The sequence below is a fragment of the Thunnus thynnus genome, chromosome 2 (genome assembly GCF_963924715.1).
Source record: "Thunnus thynnus chromosome 2, fThuThy2.1, whole genome shotgun sequence".
Classification (NCBI taxonomy): domain Eukaryota; kingdom Metazoa; phylum Chordata; class Actinopteri; order Scombriformes; family Scombridae; genus Thunnus; species Thunnus thynnus.
Window position 1 is genome coordinate 5,086,268 of NC_089518.1, and position 15,455 is coordinate 5,101,722.

Sequence of the window (15,455 nt, forward strand, 5' to 3'; positions counted from 1 at the left end):
AATGTATTTCCTGGAGAAAAGAGATATAGTGGCTACATACCAAAGTGGATTTAGGGGAGGAAGGGGCACTATGGATCCAGTGTTGGAGGATGAAGTAAGAAAAGCTCAAGTAAATAAAGAGGCAGCGGCGGCAGTGTTTTTTGACATGGAAAAAGCATATGACATGTTATGGAGAGAGGGGCTGTCGATCAAATTACATGTTTTGGGAGTCAGAGGGAGAGTTTCAGACTTTCTGAACGGGGGATCCATCCAGGTGAAAACAGGGTCAGAACTATCAAGCAAACCTTTTGTAGAGAATGGAACACCTCAGGGGGGTGTTGTAAGTCCCACTTTATTTTCACTGATGATAAATGATATATTAAGAAAATTCAAGAAGGGTTTCCTCAGGTTGAAATGTGGGGGGATGAAATGAGGGTTTAAAGTTTCAGTGGGAAAGACAAAAGTTATGATCTACACAAGAAAGAAACTCAGGGAAGGTAATAACCTGAAACTATACGGACTAACTAAACTATAAAGACTATGTGCAGCTTTTTACAGATGGATCAGAGGATCCAATAACAGGAAACACAGGTGCTACAGTTGTAGTTCCTGGTAATAAAGGTGAGATATGCAGACGGACCTCAAATTGCCTAAATATATATACTGTTGAACTAAACACCATCTTGATGGCTTTACAATGGGTTGAAAAAAAAGTCCTAGAATGTAGTGACTCAGTCTCTGCCCTGTACATTCTCACTTTATGAAATAATGCTAAGATACACAAGAATAAGGAAACAAGGAGGTGAGGTCATGGTCATTTGGGTTCCTGCGCATACAGGCATTATAGGGAATGAAAGAGTGGGCAAACTAGCCAAAAAAACTGTTAAAAAAGAAAAATAGACACAAATCTTTGTCAAAATAAGAAGGAAAGGGTATTGTATGGAAATAAATGAATAAAGAGTGGAAGCAGCACTGGAATCGGGAGACAAGAGGAAGACATTTACAGACATTTTGGTATTGTGAGAAGCAGGGAAGGAAATAGAAAAGAGGAGAGAATCATGAGTAGGTTAAGAATAGGACTCAGTAATCTGAACAGCACACTTCATATTGTAGGGAAGCATCCAACTGGTTTTGTAATCATCGCCAGGTATCAGAAACTGTAGAGCATGTTCTTGTTAATTGTAGGAAGCAGAGAGAAAGGACTTGATGGAAGAAATGGAAAGATTAGGGCTAACAGGAGCAGAAAGTGCTTGGTCAGCTTCCTAATGAGAACAGGGTTAATGCAGAACATCTGACATACTGGACGCTTTAACAGCTAACTAACTCCAGAAGATGGCAGTAGTGCAACATTTAGGATGCGAGCTGCCGTTAAAACCCAAGGAACAAGAAGAAGAGCAGCTCGTGCACTTCTCTCTATACATCAATGGTAGTGACGGACTCAAATCCTCTTGTGACAACATATAGTTTGTTCAAGTGGTTGTGCCGTAACTAGCTGTCCATGAGGAGGTCTACCCTCCGCAGTATTATCTTCATTGTGATCGGGTGTTTGACACTTTACATCGTTTGGACTTTAAAGGGTAAGGTGTGAGGACTATGATCAGCTGTTCGTGAGCTAACATTAACATTTCAGCACTTCGTGAACAGCCGACAGTGATGTGTTGGTGATCATTGTTCGCAGACAGGATGTGTGAGCAGACGCTGGAGTATTTTTTGAGTCGGGGTCAGATACAGAAGAGGGACGCTGCCCAGGTGAGATGGTCCCACGCTGTGAACAACAGGAGCAGCCTGACGGAGGCGCTAACAGGTGGGTTAACACGGTCCTGTCACCCCCTCAACAACAGATTTATACTAATAGACAGACGATAACATCCCTTTGGAAGACTTCCAAGCTGCCCTAACCAACTTAACTGACATTAATATTAATAAATAAAATGCATAGGCTCATCTCATAATCCATAGTCCGGAAGTCCCAGAGTCAGCCTTTGCTCTGTCCTAAGATCCCGACGCTTGTTTACTATTGGCTCATATGGAATTAGTGACGTCACTTTCTCTGTTCTAATTTCCCTTTTTTATAATTTTAGCAGCAGAGGTAGGAGCTGTGAATTAATGTAATTCATAGCTCTGTTTTGCATTTTATGGAGACTTACTGTGGAAGTTTAAATATTTCATTTTCATTGGTTTAATACTGCTTATTTCTGTAATTGTTTAAAATGAGACCAGAAGTTAAAGTGAAGTTTGTACCAAACATCTACAGACCATCTATAACATCTCAAACATCACACCTTAGAAGATGCAAAATGTTCCAAGCAAAGATCTTTCTAGTGTGCTAATAGGACATAGGTGGATTTTAACACCCCAAAATAAACAAAAATACACTTCTGTAAAACACATAGTAGTTATGTGTAAGTGTAACATAAAACAGGGACAGTATAGAAAATATATTAAATGAATTATGATTAAAAAAAAAGTTCCTCTATTGTTCTTCACGGTGTAGTTTTTCCAGAATAAAGTTAAGCTATGCATAAAACATTATATCATCAATCCAAATTGGGAACATTGTTGTGCTTGATTTACAATAATACTTGTGTAATAAATGTGATTGCTAAAGAATCATCTGCTCACTGAAAAACTGTCAAAAACAAATATAATATTGATTCTATTTCAGATGCACAAAATTAGCATAAAGAAGAAATATCTTTATATTTACTAATAATTGTTATAAAGATGATGCAACTGCAGTTCTAATGATTTAAATACACACTTTTGTTTCAGCAAACACTCGGTGACCCTCTGTTCCTGGAACAAAATGATAATCATAAGCTTCTGTTCTTTTAATGTTTTAATTAATGAGTTTTGATTAGCAAAATACAACAAACATTTCTACTATTTGAAGGGATGGATTCATCATAAAATGGACACCTGGACCATATGTGATGAAAAAACTGTATCTATAGAGCACGTTTCTGTTACAAAGTGCTTTACAGAGAAAAAGAAAATAATAATAATAATAATAATAATAATAATAATAATAATAATAATAATAAGGGCAAATTCAAATAAAAACTTTGCATCGCAAAAAGACAAACAATGAGATCATGAAAAAGTGAAAACAGGAGACAATATACACTCCATCATCATTGTCCTTGTTAACCACTTTAACCCTTAGGTCCCACTCATATGATGGAGGCTGACATAATCATGAGAGGTCATGACCCCAAAGAGCCAATCATGGCGCATCCCCCTCAGACTGACAGTGACATCACACTGAAGGAGTGGCTAGAAGGAGTCAAGGTGCACGACAAAGGGATAAAACTAGACTTCAAGAGGTGAGACTTGAGGTGGGCTCATGTTTCTTCTAAGTGATGTGTGGTTGTGTGTGATGCTAACTCTGTGGTGTTCTCTACATGCAGCCTGGAGGCAGTGCCTCCCTCTGTGGCTCTGCTGCAGGAGGTGCTGGCTGAACTCAGCTGTCCTGTGTGGATCAATGCAGATGTGCTCCCTGGTCCCAGCGGACAGGCCACACCTCTGGAGCCGCAGGCTTTCCTGGCTGCTGTGGGGACTCTTCCCAGTCACATGGTGCTGTCTCTGGGCTGGACTACAGGGTGGACTGCTGGTTCAGATAACCCAGGTGAAGACACATCTGTGTTTACATCAGAGAAAACTCCTCAGTCAGAATATTCATTCTGAGAGAAGTTTGACTGATTTAAACTGTCCAGTGAGGTACAGGCTTTTCTTCACATGCTTTCTTAAAACATTTACAGGGCTCTACACTCACATTTAATGTTATAAACTTTAAAAAGCTAAAAACAATTAGGGGATCGGTTTATTTCAACCTGGAGTATCTCCCATAATGTGGCCGTTGTAGCTCTATGGGTCATGCTAACGTTCGTTTCTCCAGCTCTGTTATAGAACGTCGGGCAAACTGTGTGAGCCTCCTACAGCTCTCCAAATAAACCTGATTTCTTGTCTATGAGTTGAATGAAGCTACTAGCCCCCTGTAGCAGCCATTACTGCTAACTGCTTAGCAATCTACATCCAGAGGCAGCTGTGGGAGGGACATCATTTTCTTAAGGGGACATATTCTGCACATTTCCAGCTCTATATTTATATTCTGGGGCTCTACTGGAATATCTCATTTATCTTATACTGGTCCTTTATGCAGCCCCTCACTTCAGCCATTTTAGTTCCTGTCCTTTCCGTGAGCCCACTCTCTTCTGATTGGCCAGCTTCTGAAAGCTGCCCCTTAGCAAACTTCCAGCTCTGGAGGCTACATAAACAAACCACAGTAGTCAGATTTTCTTTACTTGGAAATCTAAACTTCTTAAATACATCAGTACTTGTTCAAGCTAAAATATGAGAGTGGACAACGCAAACAGCCTGTGGAACAACCTCAGCAGCAACTTTAGCAACACAGGCTACAGAACACACAGCTGTTTGTGGGCGAGTGTGAACAATCTGACTTCACGGAAGCGTTCAGAGCCGGTTGAAACCCTGGCTTCTGACTTTCAGGGAGCATTTCTGCATACGTTCATACATTCTGTTCATACCACTGGTTGTTGCATGAGGCTCAGTGTTTTTTGTTTTCCCACGGGCTTAATTATATGACCACTATGAGCACAAGGAGCACATTCACCCCCTCTTACATTTTCTCATCAATTTCATCCTTAATTTGAGAATTCTGCTGCCTGGTTTGTGCACAAACATAGAATGACAAAGACGCTAAGTTGGGGAACTCATCGGGTACATCCCAAGTCTCTTATATGATATTTCCTCACTCCTCGCTTGAACCAGAGGTTGTTCTGGTCGGCCATTTTGAAGGCCATCCCAAGTCACGAGAGCAGCCGTCATGGAAGTCTTTTACCAGCTGACATGCCCTCTTATTGGATATCAGTTATTGATTGGAGGCTGCAGCTGATCAGATAGCTCTGATACATGACAACATCACTGCACTTTCATACCGGAGTGAAGACAAGTTTTATATTTTATGTTTTCTGATCGATCATCTAGTTAAAAATCTGTTAATCGCCAGTTTGATCAACAACAGAACCATAAACAACTTTCTTCATTTATTAGAAAGATTTTTTCTTTTCATGATCTGTTATTTTCCCCCCATTAACTTTTATTATGGATCAAATTAAAGTAAGAAAGAGTCTGTCTGTCAGCAAGACACACAATTCAAACACGTTCTATCATTTATTGTGATTTCCATTCAGTCACATGTGAGGCTGAAAATTCCTGAGTGTTGGGTTTGATATGAGTTACATCATTTCTATTTTCCCTGAAACATTTCCAATAGATCATTGCCAATGTTCAATCCAAGACACCCGAATCATATTCTGGGTTATTAAATAATGAATTCAAAATATCAATAAATACACACTCAAATAATTAATAAATGATATAAATGCATTCTGCTTGTAGAAACAGTACACAGTATAAATACAGAATGCAGGAGTCTGTTAAACAGGCTGTGATAACTGTGAGCCTCTTTAGTATCAGCACAGTTCCCATGTGTACCGACACAAACTCCATAAAAAAATCTGTACAGCTGTTAAAGCAGACTGACAGCTGATCCAGCTGTGATCAGCTGCCGCCGTCATCAGAAACAGACGTTGCTTCATGTGACGCTTCATGTCTCTAAAAAGAAATGTCTTGTTTCCTCTCTCCTCACATGGTTTCCTTTGGTCTCTCCATGCATCCATGGTGGGAGGGACTGAGACAAGTGAGGGAAATGTGGATGCAGTTTAAGAGACTTGAGATGCAGCCATTGAATTCCTATCTGCTCATGAAGGCTTAATTATATGACTGCTATAACCAGCCCAGCATTTGTATATGGGACAAACACTGGGCTAGTTATTATTGTGATAATATTATTTTTATAGACTTATCTGACAGAAGAATTTATTGCAAATTATAATGGGTTCATTCACAATTCTTTATTTTTTTGTGCATTGAGAGATGATAATTACATGATTACAGTGCTCAGTAAATCAGTTTATGAATGAATCTTTAATGAAAATATCAGAACATCACAGATACTCAAAGATATAAAACAGCAAACTGGTAAATCCTCACTTTGGAGAAACTGGAACCAGAAAGTCATTTCTGTTTGGCAAATGACTGAAACAATTCATTCATTGTCAAAATTGCTCTTAATTTTTGCCGATTGACTAATTGGTTATTCAGCGCTGTGTGTGGTTCGGGAACAATGTTCCTTGTGCCATTTTTAAAATATTTTCACAGCTTTGAATTAGTCCTGTTTAGTTTGAAAGGCTTTTTCCACATATGGAGTGTTTTTTTTTTTACACTGAAAATAGTGTTAAACATCTGGAATAAATGTTTGTGAAACCTTTAGATACTGTATGAAGGAAGTGTTGCTGTAACTGAACAGTTTGAATGTGTTTTCCAGGTTACAGCTGGGATATGGTGCATGAGATGGAGGAGATATGTAGAACACTTAAACATCCCGTCACCTTCCCGGTGCGTGCAGCTCTGCTGGCCCAGTCGCTCTCCCAGCTCACATGGCTGCTGCAGCAGTCAGACAGGTGATCACCAACACAGTCACATCAGCATCACACTATCACCATCCTCAGCTAAATCTGCTTTATACCATGGCCATTGAAAATTCTGGATTCTGATTGGTTGGAAGCTATGGATGAACTTTCAGTAAGTGGACACCTATGACATAGTGTTTGTTTGCCATTGTAAGTATTAAACTGTAGCTGGTAAACACATGGAGCGAGGTAACCACCACCAGCAACCACAACAGGATAAACAGCCAGTTCTAAACAGCGGTTCTGCGAGACCCACTCACATTTAACTTTAAATGAGTTTTATATTTGGGTGAATCTGGAAATTCAAATTCGAAAGTAGGAGGACGACAGAGGACTTGATTAGAAGACCTATTATCCACGGGGAAGCTGGTAGCCTAAGTCCCAGAGACAGCTGTAGAGGAAAGGAGAGACGATCGGAGAGTGAGGGAGAGAGAGACAGTGAGTCAGTGTGTCTGTGACAGAGGAGAGAGAGTGCTATGTAACGCTTGTGTCATTTCTTGAGCTGGAAAACAATCAGTGACCTTCTCTTTCTCTTACACTTTCAAAACTCATCACAATTATAAAACTCAGAGCATTTTCAGCCCCTCCCCCAGATGTTGCCTAGCAACACAAATGCAAGAAATTCTGAGGCTCAGGAATTATATTTTATGATGTTAAAAAGAGAAAAGTGATATCAACATTAGATAATTAGTGTCTGTAAATCAACAACTAATATTATTCACATGGCATTTTGCTGACTGTGGTGTTTCTGCTCCGCGTCAGGAGGGATTCTTAGCCTCCATGTCTTCCATTAGCCTGCAATCATGGAACTTACACCTCATCAAGTAATATACCTGCAAAACTAATGACATTCCCATCATCCTCAGCTGTACTTTGTGTTTAGTGCTAATGAAATAAATAAAACACCTTTTTTACAGCAGACGTTTTGATTTGTCAGAGCAGGAAAAGCACATGTGGAACTAATAACATTGATGACGGCTCTGTTCCATCAGGTGTCCCAATAAGAGCGTGCACAGTAGCAACTCGTCACAACGGTGCAACACGGCCATCCCACTTACAAGTCAAATGCAGCTGAGAAATGCAACCTTCTTTTCCCAAATTTGGAGGATCCAACAGCTGGATCCTTCGCAGCCCAACCTATCCCAAGACTCATCGCGTGCCAGATGATTTGATTTTCATCAATTTGCGGCTGTCCAGGTTGCTAGGCAACTGGAGGGGTACTTTTGGCCTTTGCAGTCTACGAAGGACATGTCTTTTTACGCCTTTTCCCCTCCTCTAGTGCTTTTCCTGGTCAACATCTTAAAACGTCTGCCATAAAAAGGTTTACTGCACACAACAGCACAACAAGAGAAAAGTGTTAGTGTGGGCATCTTTACCTGCTATTTTGATTCAGTATGTGCAGCAGCTTAATTATTCTGAACACGCAATGAACTTCAAAAACATGAATTCATTTATTCACAATTATTTTGTTGCTTTTGCACTTACATATAATGAAATGTTCACGCTCTCCCATGTTGTGCACAGGTACACTCTCACAGTGTGGACCGGCCAGAAGGACGACGTGACGCTACAGGACTTACTGCCCTACAGAAAAGAGTTTGACATCAGTCGGATCTATTACGACCTGCCAGACTTTATAAGGACAGAGCTCACCAAGACATCGCAAGACAATAACTGAAATACATTATTAATATTAAGGCTGAAAATGGGAAATAGTTTCCACTGCACACCAGGGGTGTAACGGTTCACAACAATTCACGATTTGGTACGTTTTCAATACATCACAACAGTAGAAATGCCAGAGAAATTTCCTTGATTTTCATATTTTTTAACTCATTAAAACTAACATCATAAAGTATGACCTTTTTTTGACTTTGAACAATGATCTTCTTAGCAGCAGAGAAAACAAAAACAGCTCCTTATAAAAAAAACAGTAGTATTGTAGTTATAAACAAATACACACAAAAGAAACCGTTCTATTTTTTATACAGAACTGTGTTTTACTCAGTTTTTTTTTCAGAAAGATGAGATTGTCCACATTTTCTGTAGACAGCACAGATCTTCTTGATGTGACAATGTCACCTGCAGCAGAAAATCCCCTCTCAATATAAGTGCTCAGTGGATCAGTATCCAGAGGAGTCAGTCCACTGCCCTGAACACGTTCACCTCCTCCTCGGCCATTATAGCCACAGACTTGGTGCTTGGTGCTTGGCTCCTGGGTCATGAACAGTTTCTTTTCTGTTGGAGGTGATGTTGAAGGCTCCAAGTCTACTGTCTCAGTCACTACAGAGGTGGCTGCCTCTGTGGTGTCTGCAGCTCGGCCCTGAAGAAATATAAACAACAATAATATATTTGTTGTCACATTATTTGATTTAAAAATCTTACACTAGTAAAATAAAATGACCAGGTATGCAAATAATTAATCAAAAATATAGTAAGCAGCAAAATGATAAATAATACCAGTTGTTCAGTGCTCATAATCTCTGTGGTGATTACATCATAGACTGTCAGGCAAGTGGCAGTGACTTGAATCTTGGATCAAAAGCTGTGCTGTTGTGTCGGTTATCTTGAAGACCAGCTCCAGGTCATTCCCGGTGGCTGTTTTGACATCCTGCACTGCTGCATCATTAGACAGTATCATAGTTTTCAGGATCATCATTTTCATAGGACCATGGACGTGGATGGAGAGGACTCGGTGCACAGAAGGGTTGTCACGGTTTTCAGGGGTTTCAGAGCTGTGATAACGTCCTCAGCCAGTCTCACATCATTTTCAGACAAAGTCACAATGTCTTTTTTCTTCACAGCTTTGTCTGTCATTGCAGAATACACTGCAGCCTGCTGCTCAAGATCACTTTTAGTCATATCATGGCTGTCTTTTTGTGAAATTCTGTAAATGAAATAGAAGCTCTAAAGTAAAGCTGTGAGAAGAGAACTCACTCCTGGTTGTCAGTACATATGCAACATGTGAACTGGGATCATTGTAGGCATTGTTGCATCGAAGTAAACTGTTACCAGCTGTTGCATCAACAAGGACAAACTCATGCATGCATGTGATATACATGTTACTCTGAGTAATATGAAAATAATAAAGTTAAAAGTCAGCAGTGTTGGTGTATTCATCAAAACATGAAAGCCTCTAATTTCCCAGCAGTAAGCTGAGGGTGTGATGATGATGATGACACTACTCAGCTTTGACTGCTGCAGTAGCATCTCTGATAGACGAAACTGTCAACTGAAGACACAGTCTCTTAAATATCTTACTGAGAAAAATATCATAAACTCACTCATACAAGAGAACCTACAATGTGCTGCTATGTTATTACTATGATATGATCAATTTAAACTAAAGTAGTTTTTTTTTTTAATATTTTTGATAAGACTGGTGGCTCTGTGGGGCTGTAATTGGTCACAATGACATCACTGATGTTCAGGATAATGTTTATTTGTTTGCTAATTAGTGCTAAACACAAAGTACAGCTATTGTTGATGGGAATGTCATTAGTTTTGCAGGTATAAATCAAATAAAATTTGATTTGATGATGGTGCCAGATGATCACCCAATTTATCACAATTAATCCTGAGGAGGACATTAACGTCTGAACCAAATTTCATGGCAATCTTTTCCATAGTGGAGTTATTTCACTGAAAACCACAAATATGGTAAATAGTGTAAAAGTCAGGGGATCACCAAAGCTGTTAGTGTTCATCCTCTGGGAACCATTTCATGGTAATCCATTCAATAGTTGTACCAAAGTGGTGGGATGACTGAGACATTTCCATACCTAGAGTCACACTGTTAGCATGGCTAAAATGTTATGTTGATGTTAGAAATTATATACTAAGATATAAAGTATGTAAAACTCATTGTAAGATCACTACACCTAGAAGATGTTATAAGTTCAGACATGAATATTATAGGAGTATATTATACAGGGTCCAATGGTAAAGTGAATAAATGTTCCTAATCTTTTTTATGTGTGTCACTACTGATTCTGTCTTTTCATATGGTAACACATCTGCTGTTTTTTCTCCAGACAGATGGAACTGGAGAAAGTGTTTGTACTCAGATTTCTGCCAGCAGCTGGAGGTTAAATATTAGTTTGTCTGCACTCTGATGGGTCTCAGTGAAGAAGTGAAATAAAGTTCTGTTTAGTTGTGATGAGGATCATGATGTCAGTAAGTGAGATGGCTGGGACATTCCTCATTAGTTTTGTTAACGCTGGCTTTCCATCAGCACATACTGACATTCTCACTGCTAAACTGTCTGATGTCATCCTGTAGTTCTGGACTGACAGCTTTCTGGTGATCTCCACCTCTGTTGAGCAGATCTTGTTATTCCCTGGAAAATAACATTTCTGAAGAAAAGTCCAAAGCAACCATGTGTTCACTTCCTGCCTTTCAATCTTTCACTATATCGTAACTAAGTTATAAATCTTGTAACAAAGTCACTTAATTATTTGGTACAAGGTTTATTGAAAATGGCAGAGAGCACAAAATTTAATGGGTAGCATTGAAGGTTGAGTGTAGCATTTAAGTGTTGCCACTGGCAACTCTGTTTCTGCATCTGAGAATGTATTAGGGTTTCAAGGATGCAGATTTACTAATTGACAATTTAGATAAAAGGTTTTTCTAAAAGGAAAGCTTTTATAACACAAAGAGAGCAAGCAGGAATAAAAATTGTAAATGCTTGGCTGCAGTTTTTTTCCTACAGTGATACACAGTGCATTCTGTGTTTAAAATTTAGATGATTGATATATGATTGACGCCTTTGTATGGAAGATATGATATACTGTATATATGATCATCTTTAATACCTGGTCATTTATAAAATAATAAAAAATTGTTGAAATAACTTGTATTATTATGGTGTACATGTTTTTGCTAACAAGCAGCATTTTTCAAATTTAACTCTTAAAATCAGGAGCAATTATGGCTTATCACACACTTATCTTCTTTTTTAAATCTGGGATTAAGCAGACACAATACACTGCTAAATAGCTGCAAAAATGCTCAAATATAATTCACACAAACTACTTTTCAAGTTTTAAATGACTTTTTTACTAGTAGATTGAAAGTGGATGTATCTTGAGCTGTATTTCATTGTGCATTGTACTTTCTTTGATCCAAGATCATTCTCAAAGATGAAGCTCTGTAATTTCACACTGGCTTTGAAAAGCAAAGGTCTTGTTTCTTCATTTTCAGAGAACACGGAGACACACAAGACTGTTGAATGAATTCTGAATCATGAAATCCATGTATTCAGCATGAAACTCTTAATGCCACTGTAAAATGGATGGTATGCCTCAAGATATAGATTCATCAAATATTTTCTGAGAACTATCTAACTTGGGCTTGAATGTTTATTTTTGAACTTGGAAAGAGCAGTTTGGCAAAAAAGAAAATTCTTACAAGCTTCAAGTTTCATGCACATCTTGTGTCCTTCCTCACCGGTTGGAGTTGTTCAATTGCCATGAAAATGGTTTAGCTGTTATCCTGTGACTTAAGTATGGAATTTTGGTCATGTGATAACAGGTGGTCGTATATGGGGAGACCAATAATATTAATCAATAACTAACTCTGCTCACAATTTGCAACATATAAGATCTATTGTGACCCTCCCACATAGAGCATATCTGCATTATTAGTGAAGAGGAGGGCAGAGGAAGGGTAGTTCAAGGGGAAACTACCAGAAGCATCCCAGTGGGACTCCTTTATGTGTCTGGACTATCAGAACATCTAGCCAGAGTCTTCAAGTCACAATTAAGTCACACTTACCACAATCTTTGCATGACATCACATGACCCCTGTGTAAAGTCATGTGATAACAACTAACCAATCTCCATGGCGACTGACCTGCTACATCTGCTGAGGAAAGAAACAAGAGGTCGTTGAAAACTTCAGGAACAAGTCAGTCCTTGCATTGAGTATTGTTCTGTCAAACCGTGTAGCTGTTCGGAAAAAGTGCTGCAACTTTTTATTTTCTCAGGTAATTATAATGCAAAGTTTCACACTTAAATACAGCTCAACACACTGAAACTTAAGGAAACGCATGCAAATAGAGAAAACACAAGCAAATTAAGAAAACATCAAATTGAGTAGCCACAGTTTGTTACTCATGACGTTAGTGAAGTTGGCTATTGGTCAGTGGTATTGGAAAATGAGCTAAAATGTAAGTGGGGTTTTTTTGGTTTATTTTAATATTGTGATCGCATATCCAGACGTTTACATCACTTTTAAGTTTCACATTTCTGTTGTGTTGTGTTATCTGAATTTGCAGCTTGTGTTTTAAATACTGCACGTGTTATCACATTTATGAGGATGTTTTCTTAATTTGCTTGTGTTTTGACTATTTGCATGTGTTTTCTCAAGTTGCAGTACATTGAGCTCTCAGGGCAACCGTACTTAAAGGATAAGGCTGGCGATTATTATTACATTTTTCTTTTTGCCAAAAAATCTCATGTGCAGAGTCAAACCAACAATGAACTGATCTGCTAACAAAATGATTAAAAAACATCAATGGGCCACACTAATGCACTGAGTGACATGTTCCTGTTGTTTCCATGTTTCATTATATTGAGCTCATACTATCGCTCTAGGTGGTATGGTAATAAGAAATCCTGTAATGATAAGTCTAGATACACCAAAGCAGACTCAGAATGGCTAAGCTATATGTGGTCTTGAAAGCGCACATAGTACAGCTGTATTGTAGGTACAGGGCACATGCATTTTCTCCTGATACATGCAATATTTTATTCTAGTGGCCAAACATTTCTTCAAAGTTGACCAGCTGTTTTATCTGCTCACTCTGCATTGAGTGGCGTCTCCACAGCATCTTCTTGGCTTTCAAGTCCCTTGGGAAAATAGGTGCACATGGTAGAATAGGCTTTGACCCTGTAAGAACACCATTCAGTGTTTTGCTACTTCCACTCAAAGGGTAGGAAGCACTAGAGCTGACGCCAATATCTGGTATAGGAGCATGGGGATTCAGAGGAGGGAGATATCCAGGCCGAGTGTGGGCAATATGATCCAGAAGAAGGGCCCCTGAGCCTCTTCTTTCCAGCCCGACAGCACCTCGTCTCTGAACAGAGCTCTCCAGGGACTCTCTAGAGCCTGAAAGAGTGGAGGATCTGCTGTTGAGTAGTTTGTGCCTTTCTGGTCCTGCTCCAGCTCCACCACCATTCTTGGAGCTGTTGTTGCGGCTGCCAAACTGTGGTAACTGAGAGTCTGAACTGTAGTGGTCAAAACCAATGTCCCGCCGACGGACCACATTTTGCAGACTGGAAACATTTAATTGTCTAAGACAGTCTGATGAATCTTCATCTGCAGGACTGGATTCATGGGGAAAGCAAAGATTGTCATCTTGATGCAAGTTTGGGTGTGAAGCCGAATGCAGTGAACTTGCTGCACTGTCATATGACATCTTTCTACCAAAGCCTCTTCTTCCACCTCCACCCCTATTTTCATTACCTGACAGGTTTTCAAGTGCTTTCAAGAGCCCTGTTGCATCTTTGACATCAATGCTGTGGTGGCGTGAAACAGCTGGAGATCTTCCATGGAAGGCAAGACCATTGACTCTGAAGGACAGCTCCTCCTCAGGCGTGATTTCCACCAGCTCCTCTGTCAGAGAGGAGGCCTGGTTCTGCTGGAGCAGCAGGGAAGGACTTTTGGACCATTGCTCCGAGTGTAGCCTCTGGAGATTAAGTCGCTTATCCACACTAGGAACACGTAAAGGACTAGGATGTTGAATTGGAGAACCTGGTCGAGATGTGACTAGGCCAGGTCCTGAGCCTAAACACTGGGGATTCCTGAGGCCAAGAAGGGGACTACCAGGTTGGGGAGAAGCACTTGCTGAAGACCCCTGTGGAGGAGTTCGTAGCTGGATTTCATATGGAGACATGCAACAAGATGTTGGGGTGTAATGCAAACGTTCTTCAAGATCAGGAGGTGGAGGGACATTGAGGTACTGCTTCGTCATCTGGTGGCCGGATGGCAGTTTGTTGGTGGTGATGATGATAACCTCCTTACCCTTCGCTTTACAGGCATCCAGGAGGACCCTGAGGACATCCCTGTTGCCTGAATTGACTGCGTAAACCAGTGCTGATAAGCCGACATGATCCTCCAGAGTTGGATCTGCGCCACTACTCAGCAGGAGTGACAGGATTTCAGCTCCAGTCTGTTCTAGGCATGCATGCATCAGAGCAGTTTTCCCTGTCTTGTCTTGGATGTTTGGATCAGCACCATTTTCCAGAAGATACCTATTGCAAGTAAAGATGGAAATTGCTTAAGTGGAAGCTAGTAGCCCCTTACATAAATTCATGCATTCAATAATCAATAGCATTCATGTATTTTGATAGTACATACCGAATCATCTTGTGTTTAGGTACGCTCTGTGAATCTGTATGATGTGTCTTGCAGGCCACCATTAGTGGTGTCTCCCCATGTTCATTACTCTCATTTATGTAGGCCCCTCCCTCTAGCAGCAGCCGAGTCAGACGCAGACGACTCAAATAGACAGCCTTCAGCAGAGAATTGCCATCTGTTCGCACCTCTGTTGACTCATCCATTGTAACGATCTTGGCTACTTCTAATTCACTTTAAGTGTCTTTGATGAAGGATAATCACTTGTTTGTTCAAAGGTGCATACAGCCCAGTGCCTGCAATAAAGAAAGAGGAACACTAAGTTCTCAGGTGTAGTCCATCTACTGGGCAGCCATTGCAGCTACAAAGTGAGGGTTCTCAACCATTTGTATGTCACAGAACTTCAGATAAACTGCAAATTCCGTTTGTTTGACACACATCATTTTTGGTCTCTGATTACTGAGTCCTCCAAACCCAAATTTACAGTACCAGTCAAAGGTGTGGACACACTTTCTCATTCAAGGGAATGGGAAGGTCCAAACTTTTGACTGGTACTACATATAT

General features: G+C 40.0%; 2 protein-coding genes across 2 annotated transcripts; one reads left to right on the forward strand and one right to left on the reverse strand.

The window, feature by feature from the left end:
• Positions 1–1,373: 1,373 nt before the first annotated feature.
• On the forward strand, positions 1,374–10,503 carry fam151b (family with sequence similarity 151 member B). The gene is made up of 6 exons (XM_067600384.1): positions 1,374–1,556; positions 1,658–1,783; positions 3,146–3,305; positions 3,390–3,607; positions 6,389–6,524; positions 8,058–10,503. Exons 1-6 carry the CDS (start codon positions 1,478–1,480, stop codon positions 8,209–8,211), a joined length of 873 nt encoding a protein of 290 aa, XP_067456485.1. The 5' UTR covers positions 1,374–1,477; the 3' UTR covers positions 8,212–10,503.
• A 2,564-nt stretch (positions 10,504–13,067) lies between these two features.
• Positions 13,068–15,183, reverse strand: ankrd34bb (ankyrin repeat domain 34Bb). The gene is made up of 2 exons (XM_067576210.1): positions 14,895–15,183; positions 13,068–14,788 (listed from the first exon to the last, which is right to left on the reverse strand). The coding sequence occupies exons 1-2, from the start codon at positions 15,095–15,097 to the stop codon at positions 13,288–13,290; spliced, it is 1,704 nt and encodes a 567-aa protein (XP_067432311.1). The 5' UTR covers positions 15,098–15,183; the 3' UTR covers positions 13,068–13,287.
• Positions 15,184–15,455: the final 272 nt, after the last annotated feature.

What these genes read in the sequence shown, in the direction of transcription:
- fam151b (XM_067600384.1), top strand. Translation starts at nt 1,478, where the DNA reads ATGAGGAGGTCTACCCTCCGCAGTATTATCTTCATTGTGATCGGGTGT. An exon ending in ATAAAACTAGACTTCAAGAG is followed by an intron (nt 3,306 to 3,389) that starts GTGAGACTTGAG and finishes CTCTACATGCAG; the next exon opens with CCTGGAGGCAGTGCCTCCCT. An exon ending in CTGCTGCAGCAGTCAGACAG is followed by an intron (nt 6,525 to 8,057) that starts GTGATCACCAAC and finishes TGTTGTGCACAG; the next exon opens with GTACACTCTCACAGTGTGGA.
- ankrd34bb (XM_067576210.1), bottom strand. Translation starts at nt 15,097, where the DNA reads ATGGATGAGTCAACAGAGGTGCGAACAGATGGCAATTCTCTGCTGAAG. An exon ending in CCTAAACACAAGATGATTCG is followed by an intron (nt 14,789 to 14,894) that starts GTATGTACTATC and finishes TACTTGCAATAG; the next exon opens with GTATCTTCTGGAAAATGGTG.